At 45.2% G+C, this 22,147-nt stretch overlaps 1 protein-coding gene across 3 annotated transcripts in view; it reads right to left on the minus strand.

Moving 5' to 3' along the window:
• Crim1 (cysteine rich transmembrane BMP regulator 1) overlaps positions 1–22,147 on the minus strand; it is a 176,925-nt gene that overhangs the window by 85,751 nt on the left and 69,027 nt on the right. The window contains exons 3-4 of one of the 3 annotated variants that reach the window (XM_036171025.1): positions 8,852–9,094; positions 7,671–7,791 (exon numbers count right to left, since the gene is read on the minus strand). The exons of 1 other annotated variant lie outside the window; for it this stretch is intronic. In XM_036171025.1, coding sequence (XP_036026918.1) covers positions 7,671–7,791; positions 8,852–9,094 — 364 coding nt within the window. The remainder of the gene's footprint in view (positions 1–7,670; positions 7,792–8,851; positions 9,095–22,147) is intronic. One more of the 3 variants, XM_036171026.1, reaches the window with a different exon arrangement.

A 22,147-nucleotide genomic window follows, 5' to 3' on the forward strand; every position in this document is an offset into this window, starting at 1 on the left:
CCACATTCCATCATCTAATAGCAATTTAATAGAGTAAATCCTTATTTGTCGATTCAGCCTTTGGCCTGATATCATCTACTCCTTTTGCTTAGGAACTATCTCCTCATAGATGTAAAAAGAAAAAGGAACTAGCAGTAACCCATCAGCTGTCTACCAATCACACCATCACCTATTTCATAATCCAACCAGTTCTGACTACCAAGGCTTGGATAACTCGTCTAGTAGTATGTGTGGTTCATTTGGCCTTTTCTGAGAAAATGAAATGATAAAAAGCAGCCGTCTTTCTTCTATGACTTCATTGGATAATCTCCCTTTCCTATCGCCACGTGACTCTACTTATTGCTTCATCATCTTCCTGAGTCCTGGAATTCCTAGGTTTTACTTTTCTTCCTTTTCCCCCTAAAATTTCCTAACACTCACTTCTTGGGTTTCATCCGATGGAGAAGATTTGGGAAAGTCGAAGAACTCAGAGGCGGAAGCTATTTTTAAGATCACGTAACCCTTTCCCGCCTTCCATTTTTGGCTCAGATAGCAAGAAAAAGTGAAAAGCTTGCTCAGTTCACACAGAGGTAGACCCAGTTCGTGTGACATGGTGAGTATACTTCAGCTACCACATGGGTTGTGCACGGGCACACCTCTGCTCACAGACAGCAATCACAAAGGAATGGTCAGGTCTCCTGAGTGGCTGGACTCGGGAAGGTGTGGGGGTGGACAGTAACTTGGTCCCCAGGGGACAACACACCTGATGGTTCATGCTCACCCAGGCAGAGGTAGCTGTTGCTCTAGGCAGGGAACCTCAAGTTCCACACGCTTCACCTGTGAAAATGGATCACGGTACAACTCTCCAAATGGGTTGAGCTGCAAGATTCAGCCGCATCCATTGAACTTTACTTCAGCTTTCATGTGCTGAAAATATTCTATGATTTTTCTGTGTGTGTGAAAACAGGAGTCATGTATTACCATTTTCACCGATATAATCTAAAATTTTTGATTACTTTAGAGCTGGAAAAAAATTAGAACTTATAAATCTTGTGTTAAAAATAAAAACAAGATTTTTGGGTATAACGTATCAGAAAGTAGGAGGTCTCAATGCTCTGGATCTTGGTTCTGGAAGCGAGTCAGGGCTCTTTGGTCAAGAGAGAGGCAGGAGCCAAAAGGGAGCTTGGGAACCTGGCTTTCGCAGCATACACAACCCAAGACAAAATCTATTTTAAGCTTCTGGATATCATAAGCAATGACTTAATTTATTTTGAACTCAAAATAACTGGCTTGGATTTTTTTCTCAATAACTTTTCACAAAAAAAAACCCAAAAAACGTATTTATAGGCAGAAATTGATAACATAAACCTTTCAGGAAGAAGAGCTTAAGACCACGCTCACTGAATTTAGAAGTGACTATCAATCATTCATCTTTTCAATAAACATACAAAAAATATCAAAAGGCATAGGATGTTCAAAATAATAATTCAGTTGACTTCCAGGAAGGTGCAGTGGTATCACTGCCCAAATTTTAACCATTTATTGTCTTCCCTCTAAGTTTGTAATCTTTAAAACTGGTGCAAAACAACAGAGGCAAAATGAAAACTCTATAAAATGAGGTAGATACACTGAAGACAGCAACGTGCCTTTAGAGCAGGGAAAACAAACAAACAACAAAAGTGACCCGGAAGCTATCATGACAGGCTGTCCAGCCGGGCTAAAGGTCAGGCTTGGTGGCAGACCATGGAATCACAGCTCTGCATCTCAGGTGTATCCACCCTCCAGATACAGCGGGTAGATCCATTTCTCTCAGACGAGATGGAATCGTGGTGGAACTTCTATGCCACATCCTTTAAAGACTGCCTTTTGTTTTTAACAGGGACCTAGTTTCCTGCATAAGATGTTCTGGCAGCCCCTTCCCAACCACCCCACATGACATTTATTTCTGTTGTCTGAGCGAGAAAAACCCCCGCATTTCTGAAGGAGAGAAGGTCCGAGTTGTAGTCACTAAAATGAACCGTCAAGTTGAGCTGGTGCTTAGAAGCCCCTCACATGTGTCTGCGCTGAGACCAACTGTCAAGTGGGAAGGGAAAAGTGCCGAGCATCTGGTGAGCGTAACTAAAAGCTGCCTGAATTTCAGAAGACCCAGATCGCCAGAGCCAGAGCGCACCCATTTCCAGAACAGGGTCACTCATCTGCAGGGTTTCAACTATTTTCTTCAACCAGAAAGTCAGGTCACCTATTTTTGTTATGTGCATATCATAGTGGATTAAAAATGGCCAGAAACTCTTTGACGCTTCTTCCATCAAAAGGAAGAATCTACTCTGCTACTCTATGGATAAGCAAGGGCTTATTCCGTGACTTGCTTCCACAAACACTATGTGGCAGGAGGAGGGTCGTCCACATCTGGGCCTCTACAGATGCTTGCTCTAACACCTCCTTTTTCTGACATATGTGAAGCAGTTCAGGACGGAAGACCACACACAAAATTGTTCTTCAAGTCATCCCGGCAGAGCTCCGAGACAGAAAGGTCATCTAGTGGTATACGACCACCGAGAACCGTGTAGCCCACACAAAGAACGGCGGAAACGGAGAAGTTCTTTTGCTCTGCACTGCTCTTGGGGAGGGCGATGCATAGTTGAAACACATACACGTCACTAATTTGTACTCTGCTGATATAGATGTATCGCTGAGACATAAGCTCCTATTTCCGACTTACCGTTCTGTTTTGAAAACAACAAGAAGACATCACAAACGGTACAGAAGAAAAGAGGGATTCTGAAGACCCTGAGCTGCAGGCAGACCTATCCAACCCCTCTTGCCAAGGAACAGTTGTGGTTTGACACCAAGTCCTTCATTCTCTAGACTCCCATTTTCCAGGCTGTAAATTCCTCTTGGCGTTAAAGCAATGATGAAATGAGAAAAGGCTTTGTAATTTAGCAAGGCCTGTGATGTAGTTAAGCCATGCCTGTTACTGCGGACCCCATGCAGGTCAAGGGCAGCTTTCCCAGCCCCACACAGACAGCATTTGCACTGATGGACACAGCACCTTCGTTGTTTTCTTGCAAAGCCCCTCTCTCTGCATGGCAGCTTCTGTACATGCACACATACCATGCACACACTCAGACACTATAAGCACAAAGGGGATACAATCCTATAGGGCATTCCATGTCTCCTGTTACTGTGCAGTGGTGTTCAGGCCCTGATTAAGGCCCCGAGATGCTAATTCTTATCTTTTTCTGTCTTCTCTTAGAAAGTATCATGAGCAACGAGTTGCCTTAGCTGACATCGGAGTGGTGGTACCAGCAGACAAGGACCCAGACGACTCAGTGGGCACGCAACTCTGCACCAGGCTGCAGAGTACTGATAATGGGTCAACAGTTCATTCTTTCACAAGTAAGAGTGACAGATACCTATCGCCTTCAGGAGAACAGAAGCAGAAGAGCCCGGAATGGACTTTGGGCCATAAAGTCAGAGAAGAGATGCTTCAAGGATCTACATTTACACAGGCTAGGGATAGAGGGGAAAGTCAGTGTTCATGAGTAGCAGAAGCAGAAAAGTATTATCCAGGCGTGATAAGAACATCCAGAGAACAGAGTCTGTCCCTTGAAGAACCTCACCAGTGTTTGATGAATGAACAACTTTGAATGGAATAAAAGCACACACACTTAGGAGGAAAACTCATAAGCTGAGCGGGAACTCATACAGAAATAGGCAGCCGGGGAGGGGGGGCCTGGCTGGGTCCAACAGTCTTGCTATTAAAAGATGGGAGGGTCCCAAACTCCTTTTTGAATGTACGAAAGTACAGTCAATCCATGAAAAAAAAAGTGTTTACTCTCAGTGAAACGTGGACTTTCCAGCTGTTTTGCCCTTTTCTGCCTACATTCTCTACGTTAGTTTTACTCTTAAGTTCTTAGCAATGATCTTTACAAGCAGGTGAGCAAGTCAAATTCTCCTGATAGGGTTTTATACATTCTACCCTGGTTTCCGCTGTGCCCGAAATGTGGTTCTCGCATAAGAACAAAGGTTTCTCTTAAAACGCTATTACTAGAAATTAGGCACTTTTCTCTTTATTTCTATTTTTATATGTTTTCTTGGGCTTTCATTCTTGTATCACAGCATGACCTATAAACTTCTTTAATACGAGAGATCCCCATTTCCTACGCTAAGCTAACCTGACCGGGCTTAAGCACACATAGTCTGCATTTACCAACATTAATGCATACACAGAGGAAAACGACATGATTGCTGACCTCTGGAGACATCCTTCAGCTAGTGAGATAAGACTTGATGTATGCAACAATTAAACAAGCTGTAAGGAAATGTATGATTAATTGACAGCCTGGAAAAGGGATCTACTCGGAGTTCCCAGGGGGCGGGACAGGTATTAGTTGAAAGATGAAGACGACCTTGTGGAATTTAATTGGAATCCTGCAGGATGAGTGGTATCAGAAAAGGTGGAAAGGAGAGATAAAGGTGACTCACGCTGTGTTCGGGGAGGGGAGTGCTAGGAGGGAGCCCTGTTTCTGTAGTGCTGAGGTGGAGCAGAGCGTAAAGGAAGGATCTGGGAGCACGTCCAAGGGTTTTAAAGTGGATGCCCAACAGTAAGCAGCACTGTGAGTAACGGCAAGAGGCTAAAGAAACCGCAAGTGTTCTTCCTATTCTTCCTCAACATATGAATTACCTTGACTAGGCATGGGCTTGTTTGCTCATTCATTCATTCATTCATAAATACAGGCTGTCCATATTACTCCTGTGTACCAGAGATCACATATACCCACAATTCTTTGAGAATCACAAAGAACAGCAAGGACAAAAAAAAATCTGAATGATTTCAATGTATTATAAACAGTGTTATGATAAACAGATAAATGAAGAGTTGCAAGAGAGGAGAAGGGCGCACCACAGACCTCCGTAAGGGAAGGGCTGAAGGTTGCCAACACTGTAAAGAGAGGAAAACGGAATCCTGAAAGGGGGCACACGCTGTCCAGGTAAAAGGAGGGCACACTACATGGAGAGAGGCGGCTGGCAATGCCGGGTTCCTGAGCATGAGCACACTTGGGGAAGAGCACTGATTGGGCAGGAACAAAGGGTGAGTGTGTAGCAGGGAAGGGGACAAGCATGGGTCACTGCCTATCTAACACACAGGAAGGCCAGAGCTATGAGAACGTAGCCCTCTCTGCAAATGATTTACAGCGGGTCTCTGAATGACTTCCTTCTCTGGGCTTCTTCAGTTGCATCATTAGAGGCACAGTTACCTTGGACCGTTCTTCAGGAGCACGCCGAAGTCCAAATTACATTAATACAATAATAACCACCCTCAGGTTTCTGTTTACTAGACTTGCAGAAGCTTGGGGATGAAACAGAAGGCATCCAGTGCAACCTCTGTTCCAATGTAACATTTCTTCTAAGCACGGCTGGCAGGCAGCCATCCAGATGGGAAGAAATCTAACCAGCGCCAGGAACTCGAGTCTGCCTCAAAAAGCAGCATGACTCACTGCTGAGCATTATTAGTTGTGAGGTTTTCTTCTTAAGCTGAGATTTAGTGTTCTTCCTACACATTTCACCCAACAAGAGGGGCCGGGGGGAAAAAAGCCCCCTGTCCCCCCAACACACAGGAAGTACTCAATCACAGCTATAAGTGAGCTCAACGTTGTCCCGTTCCTTCACCGAGGACGGGCTTCCCTTTGATTCAATAGGTTCTCTGATAAAACATACCATCTTCCTTTTCAGGAAGGCCTTGCAGGGGCATCTGTGGCTACTAGTATTGCTCCACTGTTTTCACTGGTGATTGGCTGTACCTATGTGTGCATCCCTTGGCACACAGCTTCACATAAATACAACATGCTAAGGTCATAGGGGGCTTGCTCTAGCTCTTTATCACACCACCTTCACCAAAAAAAAAAAAATCTTTGCTGTCTGCTTCATGACACAGTATAAAAGACGTGTCTGGGAGAATCCTAGGTTTCTGGTAAGAGAGAGGCTAGAACACTAAAGACCTAATGTATCTTAGTAAGTGGCAAGAAGGGAAAAAGCAATTATGAGAACAAACTCTAGGTATCTACCCTGATTCCTGAAAAAGCAAACTTTCTATAGCGGTTCACCTAATCAACCTGATGGGATTGACAAGGGTCTCAATCAGTGGCTCTCAACCTTCCTCAGGCTGCGACCCTTTAACACCGCTCCTCATGTGGTTAGGACCCTCCAAACCACAAAATTATTTCATTGCTACTTCATAACTGTAATTCTGCTACTGTTATGAATCCTAATGTAAATATCTGATATACAAGGCAGCTGGTATGTGACCCCCAAAAGGGACTTTGACCCACAGGTTGAGAACCTCTTCCGGTCTAGGTGATTCATAAAACTCAATTGTTAGCGAAAGGCCACTTCCAGAGAGGATTAACTAAGTGAGGGGAGCCTCGCCTTGAATGTGGATGGTGCTATGGCACAGGCTAGGGGCCAAAGGAACAGATGGAAGGAAAGTAAAGATGTTCCCTGGGGCAAACACTCTCTCTTCTCTGCTTCCTGGCTGCCTCGGGGTGAACTGCCCTACCACACCCTCCTCCCATGATTGACTAGAACCTCTGAGCTCTTGAGGCCCAATCAATCTCAAGGATTCGCTCAAAGCACAGAACTCTAATTAAACACATGCTTACTTAAACTATGAGCTACTTGCTTACATTCCTCATTCACAAATCCACTTCTGTAGCCACACCTACTCACGCAGTAAATCCTAATGCTAAATGTCAAATGCCTGGCACGGGGGGGGGGGGGGGGGAGTGGGGGCTGGGTTGGAGCAGAGGTTATAGATGGAGATAAATAAGGAAGGGTTTCAGCTCTTGATACTCTATGTAGAACAAGAGCGGTAAGGAACGAAATGTGTTTATTGCAAAGATGACATAAAGGGATGCAAAAGACGAGGGTGGGGTGGGGTGGGGGGCAGATATGACAAAGAGGAGGGATGGGTATCATGGGTACGGGGAAACAGTTTGCAAACCCAATGTACTGCTGACTAGCATCATCGCGATACTCTGCCCACAATCAATGGCGCAGCCAAGGACTCTGGGGTTCTAGAGAAACCTTTCTCCAGTGTTCAGTGCACCCCCTGTTGCCAAGAAGAAAATGATAGCGGCTCATCTCCCACAGCCAAAGGGAAATGTGTCTGACACTTCAGAATTTCTGTTTAAGAATTGCAGACACCCCTTTGCCTCAGTACGAACTGGGCCTCGGGAGATGCATGACTCCAGATGTCCGGAGTCCCTTCTGATGAGCTCCCTTTGAAGCGGGCACTGTTTCCTAACGCTGGGCACTTGGCTTAACACACCCCACAAGATCCGCAGCAAGGGGATCAAATGGCAGGCCTCACTACCCCAGATCCCTCATTCTGCTTCCTAATCTATACACTGAGGGGAAAGCTTGCCTACCTCCTGCCTCGCCCTCCAAGGGCTTTCAGGAAGGGTCTTCATCCTTAAGATTAATGGCTTAACCTGATGACACCTGGCTTTGAAGTGAGGAGAGACACATGGAAATAGCGAGTCACAGGGACAGTCCAGTGGTTTCTCCAGAGAAACCGGCAAGGATTGGGTTTCCCAAGGGAAAAGAAGCTTGAGAAACTGGCCTGGGGGGGGGGGGGGGGGTGGTGCTGGCAAATAAGACAGAAAGCAGACTTGAACTGGTGACGAACCAACCTTGCCGGCAGGGTACAGCAGCCATCCGCTGTGAGCCGCACTTGAGTTTCGTAGCTGTCCAGGGGGCACACGGCCTGCTGGACAGGGGGGCACTCCACGGTGCTGCAGTCCACGCTGAAAACTGGGGGACAAACAAGAGAGGCACCGTTTACTGTGGCATCCACTTGCATTTTTGGGTCCCCCAGAATGAACTACCGACTCTTGACAAATGTCCAAAGAGTCCTTGCTTCCCCCAAACCCAGAAGGCCCTTCTAGTGTTCTCCTTCCAGTCAATGCTAAATGACTGTGGTCGGTCTCCAACAGAGGGCAAGAGTCAGGAGGAGAACAGAGTGAGAGGCCAGGTCGGTATATGGACGGTGGTGGACAGCAAGAAGTTGTTTCTGACAGAGCGGTTCAAGAGATGGAGAAGGGATGGCTTTGCCTGAAGCAGTTCCCTGACGGTAAAACTAAAATTAAAGGAAAAAAAAAAAAAAAGAAAAAGAAAAAGCCCGATCAATCATTAGAAAATTGCAAAGAAGAAGAAACCACCGCAACCTAGATCTAGTCACAGACGACATTAGAAAGGCTGGTACAAGGGCAAGGCTGTTAGATAAACTATAAAGCGAGAAACAGCTGAGACAGGACAAGAATTCCAACGCTGGCAAAGAAGGTGAGTCAAATGACGTAGGGCATGCTTCGCGAAGGCAAGGCAGGCGGGGAGGGACTGCCAAGGAAGAAAACTGGGACCGTTTCCTTATAAAACATCTGCCGTTTGGATGGATGTATTTATCCAGAAGTAATTCTGTTTTCTATAGGAGTTGCTTCCAAACGTAAAACTTCCAAGTGACAGACGCATCTGCCAACAAGGCCTCCGATCGTCTCTCAGGGAACACAGCAGGTAACTGTAGCACCACACTTTTCCCCCAACTGCTTCCTCAAACATACTTGAAGGAAATAAATAATGATGGAAGAGAAAAGGGCTGGCTGACGCCGGGATGGTGCTCATGCATCAGGAAAAAAGATCCCTCTGGTTCTCTGTTTTAGAGAGCCCTGAAGTGAGACACTAGCCCCAGGCGGCAAGCCCTCCAGGCACAGGAAAGAATGCTCACTTTGGTGGGAGTGGAGAAGCCCTGGATAGCTGAGGAGGGACCTGCTGCCCTCTGATGCACAGGGGCGATGCTGCCCAGCCAGCTCGCTCATACCTGGTTTGCACTCATAGAGGTCACAACACTCTCCCGGCTTCCCTGAGGCTTTGGACACTAGAATGTTCAGGTATCCCGGCTGGCAGACTTTGCGCAGACAGCCCGCAGGGTCACACACGCAGCGGCTGGGTAAGGGACAACACTCCCCCGGAGGAGCATAGCCCTCGATCAGTACGGAATCTTCAGGGCAGCGTGGAGAGAACTGGACTTCACAGCGGGCCTTGGAGCAATCTGGCTTCTCTTCTAAATGGGAGAGAAAGAATTTAGCTCATGCCCAGGGCAGGGGGGTGCGCACTTTTGAGGGAAGAACAGATCGTCCCAGGTCTAGTTACTGTACAAAGAGCAGGACAGCGAAAGCAGTCTGGCGGAAGTCTTCAGACTTAGTGTAGCCAACCACGGGAACCTCTCCCAAGAGCTGCCCATGACACCAATTCCATCCCTTGCTCAACACCTACTACAAAGCTTGAGGGGACACAAGGGGAAGACCCCACGTGGCTCTGACTCACGTCCAGATTAACTGTGAACCCCAAGGTCTTGAGGTTTCTTTTTTGATAGTGATACACGTTAAAAACCAAACCAGAGACACCAATAAAACCTGGCTACTCCAAGGACGGGAGACAATATGGGCAATAATAGCCATGAAGAACTCTACCACTAAATGAGCACCGAACAGGGCAGCTGATTAAGATATGCAATTCTATGATGGGACCCGCTTAACAAGACAACAAGCCAAGTTCCCCTGTCTTTCCCCTACAGGGCATGTCTCGGGGAGACTCACTGGATGCACCTCATTTTCCTTTCAGTGTTATCTGTTGACCCATGGAGGCACCTCGATTTCAGAGACGGGGAAAGTAACAGTGGGCATTACCTAACAAGTGTAGGATTGAGCAGCCCAGCTCCAGCTCGTCAAGCCTGGGTCCTCAGGCCATTTTCTCAGTTTAAGCTTTGAAGAGGCCTAAGGCCTCGAGGAAAAGACTAGAATAATCTACGACCACACTCCTGCAGATGGTGACCTTTGAAGAGAGTCAGGGTGCTGGGGAGATGTTAGTGAAGCAATGTCACGTGGTATTGGAGCATACACTTCCATAATCTCTAACTGACTTTGCTGAACTAAAACCTAGAGATAGAATCACAGAGCAGGGTTAGTGAGTCAAGAGGTTCTTTGATATATGTGTGTGTGTGTGTGTGTGTGTGTGTGTGTGTGTGTATCAAATAAACAAACAACAACAAAAATCTGAGGCAGAAAAGGAACCTGCCTAATCAGTGAAAAGGCAAGAATCTAGGCACCGCACCTTACACTTCATTCAGCTCTGGATAGCACAGACGTAACTGTCGTTCCCAAACTAAGCCTGTTTCTCTCTCTCTCTCTCTCTCTCTCTCTCTCTCTCTCTCTCTCTCTCTCTCTCTCTCTCTCTTTCAGGTCTCCTATAGCAGAGGTGGACCTAAAATTCCTGATCCTTCCACCTCTACTTCAAAGTCCTGCGCTTACAGGCAGGTGTCGTTGTACCCTAAGTTAAGTGACATTAACTTACGGTCATTTTCCAACGAGGCTGCCTTATCTTTCACTTTACCAGCCATCTTCCTCCTTGTCTAACTAAAACACACAAGAGGAGATCACCCACGCTTAGGGTCCTAGAAAACTCTCCCAGAAATATTTACTGAGCGCCAATTGATTTAGCAGTTTGGGACATACCAGGAGAAAGAGAGTGGGGAGGGGGAGGGGGGAAGATGAAGATTGATTCTTGATCTCCTAGGGTCTACAAGGCAGTAAAGGGTGACAGAAAAGTGATCAATACTATGAATAGTAACAGAGTGATAAGTGCCCTGGGGAGGCAGACCAGAGTGAGGGGAACTAAGAATGCTTACAAGGAGGGGCAGCTACAAGGTGCAGAACAGACGTGGAATCTCTCGAGAGGCGAGCTACCGAGATACCCCGAAGAGCCTTCCAAGAAATGGAACAGAGTCTCGATTGCAGAAGGGGTCCCCTCTTGCAATAGTAAGGCTTTGGGATTGTAACAGGAGACACCATGGGGGAGCAAGAGGTGGAGAAGGTGTCTGGAGAGGAGAAAGAAAGAAGTGTGTCGGACATGGAGACGACTTTGTTGTTAAAGGTCTTGTGACTTGCTTTCTGTCACTTAAACTTATGGCTGTGCCCTCCTTTTCCCGCTGGACAGAATTCTACTTCTCCACACCTCTGCTTCAATCAGGGGCAACAGTCAAGTGCAAGCCTCGCCCTCTCTTCCAGTTGCTTCCAGCAAACCAACAGCTAGTAAGTTTAAAGCAGAGTGGACAGTGGAAACAGCCTCTGGCCTGAGAGCAAACTTCAATCACACTGACACACACACACACACACACACACACACACACACACACACACACACCTACCTTCCGACTTCCTAAGAATTCTCTGAGTTATTATTTGCTCCATTTTACAGGTAATGAAATCAAGGTTCAGGCAGGTCAAGCTAATTGCCTGAGATTATATGGCTAGTGAACGGGCTGGGATGAGTTGACCCTGGTCTGTCTGGTTCATGAACTTCTGGTATGATGTGACTCCTGTCCTAGGATTCCCTGGTGTTGAAGGTGTTCAACTTTGCCCTTGCTCTTCTTCCCTTCTGAGTACATTTATCTGGGCTCAACTTCTTTCCTGACTAGGATTGTGGTTTCCCCTCATAGCTGAAGTCTCTCCTTTCCTGGGAACCACAGAGCCTATAATCACATGCCTGGGCCACACAGGCCTTAGCTCTACTCTCGAGACACCTAGCCATCTACTTTCATATTATAATCCCTAGGAACTACCTGGCAAAGAGAAGATGAGCCAATGATCAGGAGTCTGTGTTGAGAACCCCCCCTTTCTCCCACCAGTATAAGGATCCTCAGAGAGCTGAGAGAGAGAAGGTTAATCTTGGTGATAGGGATCAACTTGGTGTTTGTCAAGTTCACCAAGCAGACTGCTTATCTGGCAAATGCTAACACTGATTGATTATAAAGAAAAGCCTGAATCCTACCTACAAATAGCACTGAATTATTACATTTGCTTATTTGTTATCACTGATTTGTTGCTTTGAGACAGGGTCTTCTGTAGCTCAGGCTGCCTCAAATGAGCTATGTAGCTGAGGATGACCTTGAACTTCTGATCCTCCTGTTTCTTCCTCCCAAGTGCTGGGATTATGGTATGAACCACCAGGCTTGGTTTTATAAGATTCTGGGGGATCCAGCCTAGGACTTCCCATAAGCTATATAAGTACTTCTCCAATTGAGCCCCAGCCCCAGTCCGACATTCGATTATGCTTGATATTCTCTGAAGATTTGGCATATATAGTTAAGACTTTTCAAACATAGTCTTCCATCCAAACCCAACTTATTAGCTCTTGCTAGTTAGTTATTCAACTCTTGATATGGTCTTTAACATTCTCCACACTGTCATTTTTTGAAGTCTGTACTGCATGAGCTTTGGCAACATATGCAGGGCAGGGCAGGAGACCTAGACAGTGCTAACCATAAGTGACCATAAGTGAACCAGGAGTTTAAACTTGGAGGTGTCCAAGAATGTTGAGAATGAAGGTTTCATCTTACCAAACGCTACTTCAACTTTATCTAATACAATCACTTAGTAGATGTTAAAGCATCCTTTGGGTTCTTAGAAAACACCCTGTTTTAAACAGTTCTGTTGGCTTCCTAATATCTTGAGATTTTTCGACTTAAAAATTTGCGTATCGCCATTACTAGGGTTCACTCTCTCCACGCTCACTCTTACCCTCCCAATCCCTTCTCTTGCAAGGGCTAGCCCACTCAGTCTTGAATACAGTTACACGGACTCTCTCGATGAGGACTTTTGTATCCCATCTCTGCCACTGCTGCAAAAGATTTTTGTGTTTTTCTTTTGAGACAGGGTTTCTCTGGGTAGCACTGGCTGGCCTGGAACTCACTGTATAGACCAGGCTGGCCTCGAACTCAGAGATCTGCCTGCCTTTACCTTTCAAACCCTGGGATGAAGGGTATGTGCCAACATGCCCAACTCCTGCAAAACTATTTCTATAAGTTAACTAGTCTTTGATGTTTATGTATAACTTTCCTGTAAAACTACCTTAAAGGGAAAGAGGGCAGAAGCCTTGGGTCATTATTCCAGTAAGCCAGCTCTTTTAGACTCATCTTTGTTAAGTATTTTAGCAGAAGATGTAGAATTCATTTAGAACCCCAAATTCCCACCAAACTCCAGTGACAAGTTTTGCTCTTTGCACTTTGTACACCCCCTGGTTCCTTTATGTTTTTGAATATTTTCGTCTTTCAGACTCTTGATAGTTTTCCTGAAGAATCTTAACATGAACCCTAAACGCATTTCTATTTCTCTCTTGTTTTTTGACAAACACACAAAAACATGACTTTAACATTTTTAGCCAAATACTTCTCTGGTCATACTTAAGTTTTCTATGCATTCCTCTTCATGGGATCCGTTCTGAAATAACCTACCATTCAACATTGATTTCTTCTTTTGAAGTTTCTCGGAAGAGTGCCACAAAATTGCTGTAGAGCAACGTTGGGGGCATGGAACCTTCCTTTTGTTTTCATTCACTGATTCGATACCAATAATGTTATGCTGTGTATATTTTTGTTTTTGTTAATTTCTTGAGATTTCATGGTTTTGGTTTTGCACACATGTGTGAACAGATATAGTCACATGGTCACTTTTTAAAAAAAAAACCATGAGTATCTGAAAGTAAACACGAGTATTTGAGAGCAATACACACTCTCTATTTATTGACCACAAACACCCATCTTTAAAATCAGCCTTAATTTGGAAACTTCCGGTCATGTGCAGCCTGTACTTTTGATCTGCTTTCTGCAGACTCTGCCTTCAGCCAGTGACTTCTCACATGTCACACTGTTTACCATCACTCACTCTTCAAACCTGTTCACACGATGACAACAGGCATACATGTCAGTTCCTACACTGAATTGGTGAACTGTGAAACCATGCTTTCCAAGAACCGAGATCTGTAAAACCTACCGATATTTTCTTGTCTCATACCTGTTAATCGCTGCTTTATTTCCCATCTTTCAACAGGGTGCCTCACACCTCTGTACACTCGGCCTCCAGCACACACTTAACACGATGTGTTACCATGGCACCAGTAACTGTTGCTGTGGCCCCTCCTTTCTCAGCCTACTTCAAATACGTTAAGTTCTCTTGGAAATCTTTATTTATTCTTCTACATCTCTCTCACTCGTTTTTTTGCCCCCACAGGGAAAATAAATAAGGGAACTATTGCCACATCATAAATTTCCCATGAATGAGAAAGGCGTTACTTTTGAAGTTTAAAATGTTATCTATTTGAAAAGTCCTTTTATACTCTTTCCCAATGGCATCTAATAAATCTATATATAATACTTAAGCTAATTAGCACGCTTTTATGTCTGGTTGCCCTGGTAATGTTGCACTGGCATCTTATAAAAATAAAAACTGCCCCAGATATAGAAAGATCAAAGTGACAATATGACTCACAACTGAAGTAATTAAGGAAAAATAAATTAGTTTTACCATATTAGTAATCTTCCTTGAGGACTGATAATGGTTACCTAGTATAGAATGGCATAATAATTATGCCAAGTGTCAACCAAGCCTAGTCACTTGAACCCCCATGACTAGATGATAGTGGTTACGTCTAGGCCGTCTCCAGGACCATCTACCAACAGAGAAAGTAAAACCACAACTCAAAAGGCAGCAAATACATTTCAGAGTTTTCTGCTTAAACCTAGGTTTTAAGGAAAAGACAAAGGAACAGGTACTAGATGGGAGAGGGGGAAACTGAGATTTTATAAGAGAGAGGTAAAGTTGCATAGCCAGATTCCTGCCATCCCTGTTTGTTTTCTTGAGCTCCACGCATCTGATATTGATCTCTTCTACTTTTCAAAATCTCTTGACATGGTCAGTTCACACAGCAGCAGAATGCTGCACACTAGTTACTAGAAAACAGGAAAAGCGGACTAGTGAAATTTAAATTTGACTCTTGGAGAGTCAACTACCTAGTCAGTGTTGCTGGGTCCCCCAACACCAACCCTGATTCCTTCTGCCTACTGATATTAAACCCATAATACAGGTACACACCACTCTGAGACATTTCTGGGAGTTCCAGTTACTTCTAGGATAACTCAGAGGCCCCCCCAGATTAGCATTAGATATGAGATCTCAGACTTCAATAAGGACACAGAGCATGAAATCAAGAGGCGAAGGGCCTACTATACTTGTTTGCCCCAGATGTCACTGTGGTGTACCTTACACTCTGTGACATGGACCTTGGGTGTCATAGGGGCCCTGAGCCACTTGACAGACCTGGAGATAAATCCTGTGATAGCAGACTGGTCCATGAAGTCCTCTGTATCTGTCTTTCACTCATTCAGTTGACAAACATTAACTGAAGGACTTGAGCAGGGAAGGAGCAAAGTCCTTGCTTTCTTGGATTTATAGCTCTGTTCCGGAGGAGAGAGGCATTCAAACAAATGGCTTCTCAGCAGAGTGCCAGGTGGCGATAGAGGCTTTGAAGTATAATCAATGATATCAAGGCCCTGAATTAGCCAGAAGAGTTCCTCCATGCAGCCAAGAAAGCGAAAGCAGGGCATGGTGGAGACAGACACAGTCAGGATGGTAAGTTCGAGGCCAGCCTGGTCTATGCAGTGAGTTCTAGGCCAGCTACTAGGCAATACACGGTGAAAACTGAGAGAGGCATATGAATGCATATAGGAGGCAAGAATGCTGCAGCACTAAGGAACAGCAAGAAAAAAACAAACTTGCAGAGCTGACGCTTAAGTAGGAATATACGCTTTGGAGTTAGGAAGAAGAAATCTAAACTGATGGATAATTAACATGTAGCAAATATCAATAAAAACTCACACAAAAAAAACCCTCACAAGGCAAACATTTTGATGGATAATATGTCTTATTAAGGATCCAGTTGCCATAGTCATGGTAGAGAAATGGAAAAAAACAAAAACAACAACAACAAAAAAAACAAAAAACCTCTCTAATTGAGGACCTCCTGCAAGTGAGGCCTGCCAGAACACATTCCAACCCCGCTATGTGCTCTTCAGTGAGAAAGAGATTACATTTTCATCTCTACCCAACAGATGACAAGACAGACTGGGGGGGGGGGGGGGGGGGGTGGCTAAGACACTTGGCTGAGGGCACATGATGAGCGGCTGAGCTGCCAAAGTCCACAATTTTTTTCTCTCTAGTCCATAAAGCCCAAAGCAAAAGTTCCGTATTTGGCTTGTCTAGGACTTGTATGTCTAGTCCGTGGCGATGTTTCTGCTCCAATACTCAGTCCAACGTGAATTTGCAAAGGTAAGGAATGCATGGTCTTCAGTGAGTGCTCATCAGCGTACTGTCCCCCATCAGTTACCCTGTTTCAGTTGCTCGTAGCCATAGAGACAGCCTTGGGCATCCTGCTATCCCTGCCCGCAGCGTTATTCTGTTCTGAAAACTTCTACATAACAAATGCAGCACATATGTCATCCCTCTGTTTTCAAGTTTGGAGGCTGACTCCTTTAAAAGTTACACTGGTGAATTCTTTTCATTCACATTCCATGATTTTATCATAACCTTTTTTGGCAGGCTTTGCTGTGAAGACTTGCTCCACACAGTCATAACCCCGAGGGGGGAAAATTAGGCTTTTGTTGACATAGTCCCAGAAATACTTCATATTTCAGCTCCTTCAGAAACACCCACTGTACTTTCCCAGTTCCTCCTTCTACTCTGAAGTTGGTTTTAACAGCAGTAGAACTTACATAGGGTCTTCCCTTGCTGGTTTATTGAAGAGGCCACATTAGAGTGTTTTCAATGGCCTAATAAAATTCCCCTGCATCACAGAGCAACATAAGTCAGCCTGAATACAAGGAAGAAAACAGTAAAGGATTTACACAACCACAGTGTGTAATATTTTAATTCAGTGCTTCTAAAGTCTGGCTGGGCATTAAAATCACTCACAAACCTTTTAAAAACGCCACTGTCTAGAAACCACCTCATACCAATTAGACCTGAATGCTCAGAAGGAGATGGGGCCTGTGTATTTATTTCAGCAGCTCCTAGGTGATCCTATTGTGTTATTCTGGTTAAGAACTCCCCCCACCCCACACACACTACTTCTGCAAACTGAAAAATCTTTACAAGGACATTCACTATGGATACAGAGTTTGGCCAAGGGTTTGCCTTCAAACACTCAAAACAAACCATGGGTAGTAAAGGGCCTTCTAGTCTGGCCCTCTCAGGGCTCCAGTCTTCAAGACATGTCTAGGGGCCCCTGGACCACACAGCTTTCCTAACCCAGGGTACTGCTGATCTGCTACAACTTACAGATTTGCTCCTCCAAGTGGGGCCCCTGAGTCAGTAGCGGTGGCGACGGCACTATTATGAAGTGGAACCAGCTGGAAACGCGTTAACTGAGAGTGTGGCAGGGCACTGAGCCCCCGGCTGTACTTCAGCAGCAGGACACAGCAAAGTTTGAGATGGGCTAATGCAGGGCGGTGCTCTTCAGTGATCTCCCCCCCCCCCCCCCCCCCCCCCCCCACCCCCCCCCCCCCGCCAGGGTCAACATCAGCAGCATCTCCTAGGCATTTGCCAGAAATGAACATCCTAAGGTCCACGTCTGATGTAAAGAATCAGAAACTCTGGGAATGAATGTGGCCAAGGAATCCACATCTGAAAAACTCGACGATGATTCACCAGCATAGCCCCTTGTCTCTTGCCTCCTATCAGAATGGCCTGGGAAACCAAATCCAAAAGCTCAGAGTCTAAGTGTCCTACGTCAGCAATTCAGAATCTTCAAAAGACTCCCAAGGCAATGAAAATGTGTGGTCGTGGATGTTGCGGGCACACCTGTGCCCAGCCTTGTTCTATGACCTCAGGAAATTCAAAGCTGTCTTAGTTCTTAGAAAATATGACCCATCCAGCTTTCTCTAGAATCTTCTTTGAATAGATCAGAGTTACCTGAGAGGAGGTAAAACCGGAGATCACCTTTTGATCGTGGGTGGAAGGCTGGGGAGGGGGGGTCACAGGGAAGAAGCAAACCTCGAATGGGAACTGGGTGCATTCTACTTAACTTTAAACACAGTTTGCATGCGGCAGTAGAATGCCAAGTCCAGAGAAATTTTATTGCATCATCTGTTAATTCATACCAAGAAAACGTATTCAATTTACTGCCAGGCGGGTTTGCCATTCAAACAATTACAATTACATATTCATACACTATAATGAATTCCAAAATGCTACAATCTGTTTTTTAAAAAACTCTGGCAATAAGCACTAAAGATAAGTTAGAATAAAGGCACAAAGAACCAAATGTTGGTCTTAAAATGACTGATTTTACCGTATAAAGCCACCTCCCGTATATACCACATCCTTGCTTGTCATATGCTAGTCCCACCCCACGCCCCACAAAGGAATCCTAATGGTTAGGTAATAGGACAAATGACTACCGAGAGGAAGCCTAAATGAACTAAATTCACAGCCAGTTCAGCAGCATCTTAAAAACACTCTTCCTCAACAGCTTGAAAATGTCAAGGAGGTGTAAACATTAGAGACAAGGAGCTCTCCGGGACGGGTTCTACCAGGAGGCGACATCCATTACAGAACACAAACAAAATCCTCAATGTTGTTGCAGCATGCTGTGACTCCGGTTGCCTTCCACGCTTGGAGTCCCCCAAGGACTGGATGTTGTAACTCAGCTCTTTCTTACAACGACCACGACACCACTTTGACAAGAATACAATAAAAGGCCAGACCTTAAACATGAGGGAGAAGGGTCTGGTGTTCCTCAGCTGTAAAATGTAGGGCCAGCACTTGTGGGTGTGTCCTCGGTGAACACACTGCAGCCAGCTCCGAGGAGCGTTTCCTACTCAGTCAGGTTCCAAAGCCCTTGGCCTTGACTCATTCAAGAAGACCAACACAGGCTTCCTCAATGAAAGGGGCAGCCAGTCACATTGTTTCAAAGTGACAGTTTTTATCAACACTCTGAAGTTTTAGTAGTCCAAGAGAAAATGTGAAAACACACACGCACGCACACATGCACGCACGCGCGCACACACGAACATCAAATTGAAAGTATTATCAGTAACATTATCATCAACAAATTCCTGGGTCTCAGAGGCGATATATGGACTTCTAAGATGGCCTGGGAAGTCACTTAATGACTATTTTACAGTGGGATGAGACCTTCAGAGTGGGGCCAAACGACACCATTTAAGTGAGGAATTCAGGAGGGCTCAAGCAGCAGGAATGAGGGGCAGGTAGGTAGGGGGTGGCAGAGAACATGCTGCTGCTCTTCTGTCCCCACTGAGGACAGCGGCAGAAAAGGAGGAGCAGCAGGCTGTTGAAATGTTCAACCGGTAGTTCTCACGAAGGCTCACACGTGCTGGACACAGACATGTGGCTCAAATTATAAATAGATGTTTGGAAAAATATTGTGCCCATTTTTTTTTCTTTTTTTCCTTTTCTTTTTTTTTTTTTGTGGAGCTGAGGATGGAACCCAGGGCCTTGTGCTCGCTAGGCAAGCACTCTACCACTGAGCTAAATCCCCAACCCCGCCTTCTCTCTTTTTAACGTCCAGCTCCTGGATGAGAATCTGTTTGTTTGAACCAGTTCGTTGACACTGAACAGAGATTATTTTTAGCCCATTTTTAAATAGGAGTCAGTTTCGCCACAAAGGCTTCAGAAACAAGAACCGGGTTCAAATCTTGGCTTTTTAGAATTAGCTGTGCCATCTCCACTATATGGGTCTGCGTTGGAGTTTCCTTAGGGTTGTGATCAGCACGATAGAGGCTGCTGGAAGCCATGTGCGTGGCGCATCTCAGAACTCAGCAGCCAACGGCTTGACGATGGCACCACTGTAGCACCATAACTGACCAGAACAGTTCAGACCCATGCACGGATGCTCGTAGGCACCCACGCACCCTTCACACACACACACACACACACACACACACACACACACACACACACACACACACGCACCACTCACCTCTTGCTACTCTATTATAAGTGACACTTCACAGACCCTCGGAACACTCGTGTGTTAAGCTGAGAATTCTTATTTCTACAAGACTGGCTTGAAGGGCAGGAGAATATGTATTGTTTCGTATCATGCAGAGCACAGTAGCTATAAACAAACGCTAGAGCAGCGGTTCTCAACCTGTGGGTCATGACCCCTCTGGGGAGTCGAGTGACCTTTCACAGGGGTTGCTGAAGACCATCAGAACACACAGATATTTACGATTCCTAACAGCAGCAACATGACAGTTATGAAGTAGCAATGAAAATAATCTTATGGCTGGGGGTCCCCACAACATGAGGAACTGTATTAAAGGGTCACAGCATTAGAAGGTTGGGAACCACTGCTTTATAGAGTCCTGGTGCCTTCTTAGCTGTTTTAAATCCAATGCCTAATAGGCTACCTCAGAAGGCAGACGTGGTCACTGAAGTTACTACTATTGATAATGTTAAGGTTGATTATAAAACCTAGACCCAATTATCCACAGATAGCACAGAATGATTCAGATAGCCAAATGCTTCTGTTTTATCCATTCCTTTAAATTTGATTAATTTGAGGGAACAGTACATAACTCCACCTATGGAGAAAGAAGAACCACTCAAGGTTCTCCACCGGCTACTTCTCCACTCTAGGTATGTTGACGGGCCCCTGCTTACAAAGACGTTAAATTGATGAGTGGGCATATGATGACATCAGGTGTCTCTAATAACAAAGAAAGGCTAACAACGTTTATATACGGACACAGGGACAGCCTCACTTCTGCTCCATGGCTTTCTCTGAAGGCTTTCCCACCCTTCTGGACTGTTTCTTCAGCTCCTGCACACACTTGCTAACAGACTAGCACTTGGGGCCAGCCCCTGAGCAGGGCCCCACATTTCTATGGCGTCTTTGTGTCCACTGTGTACCCACTGCATAAACGCTGGTCCACAGCGACCGCCAAGAGGGCACCGGAGACTACAAATATGTGGGCTGCAGCTGAGCAAAGGGATGTGTTGACTTTCCACCCTGAACTACAACTTGACCTGTGGCAAAAACAAAAATACAGCGATGTGTATTTTTTTCCCAGAAATGATAATTATAGTACTCCAAACTTCAACTACCAAAATGGAAAAGGCACTTCAAAAAATAATTTATTAAATGGGCACTTATATTCATGGTAGCCCTTACATGGAAGTTATACTTTTTTTTTTCTTTTTGTAACTATTAAAGGGCTGGGCTCCTGACTTAAAGCAGCCTTTGGGGGTTGGGGTGGGGGCTGAGTCTAGCAATAGCCCTCTAATTCATCACAGTTGTTTTAAAAAATCTTTTCCCATTTAAAACAAAGCAATAACTTAAGAATCACAGCTTACACGTCTGCCTGATCCAACATGTCTGAGGAGTGTGAAGTCTGAAACACTCCTGGTACCAAACAGAGAAGGTGCAGTGTTCAGAATCCTTCAGAAACAGTCCAGGTATCCTGGCCTATTTTAACTCTTCTTCAGTTCCTCACTTGGTCCTTCCATTCTGGCCAAGCTCCTGAACTTAGGACTCTCATCAGGGTACATAGGATGTAACCCTCACTGTACTGATTTCTAGCTAGTTCTCACACTGAGGTATGCCAGAAGGCTTTCTGAAACACAGACCTCAGCCCAGAGTCACTGATGGGGTTGGGCTGCAATGGGGCTGGAGGAGGACCGTGGCTAACAAATTTGCAGGCTCCCTTGCGGCTATCCCGGTACTATGCTTGAGCACATCTGCCAGAAGACATTGGTCTCTTAGAAACTATTTTCCTCCTTCCTAGGAAAAGTACTCACTTCATCTTGCCTGCCTGCCTGTCTCTCCAACAGCTGTAGAATGGAACCAGCTCTAGGTATTAAAGGCCACGCTTGATGGACTGAACGGAGGTCCCAACACATCTCATACTCTTCTAAATTGAACAGCATCCCATATCTTCCTGACGTTATCACTTCTAGAGAAGAACAATACAGGGGGCAAACTGGCTTTCTAGCTCACAGCTGCGGCTGCTCCAGTGAGTGTTACAGGGGCTTCCATGCTGACCCTCCAATGTGTCAAAAGACATCCACAAACAAATCCAGCTAGAATGCATTTCTAAGATAATTTGTAGGAAACTAAGATGGAAAGATTCACACTCCCATAGGTGGGAATCTGTATTAAGTTGCTGGGGCCTGGGCACTGAAAATTAATTTCACAAATGTTATGGGAAACTAATTTCACAAAGTGCTGGGAACCTGAGTTCCCTTTATCGTTTTGCTTCTCA

The sequence above is a fragment of the Onychomys torridus genome, chromosome 21, assembly GCF_903995425.1.
Source record: "Onychomys torridus chromosome 21, mOncTor1.1, whole genome shotgun sequence".
Lineage (NCBI taxonomy): Eukaryota > Metazoa > Chordata > Mammalia > Rodentia > Cricetidae > Onychomys > Onychomys torridus.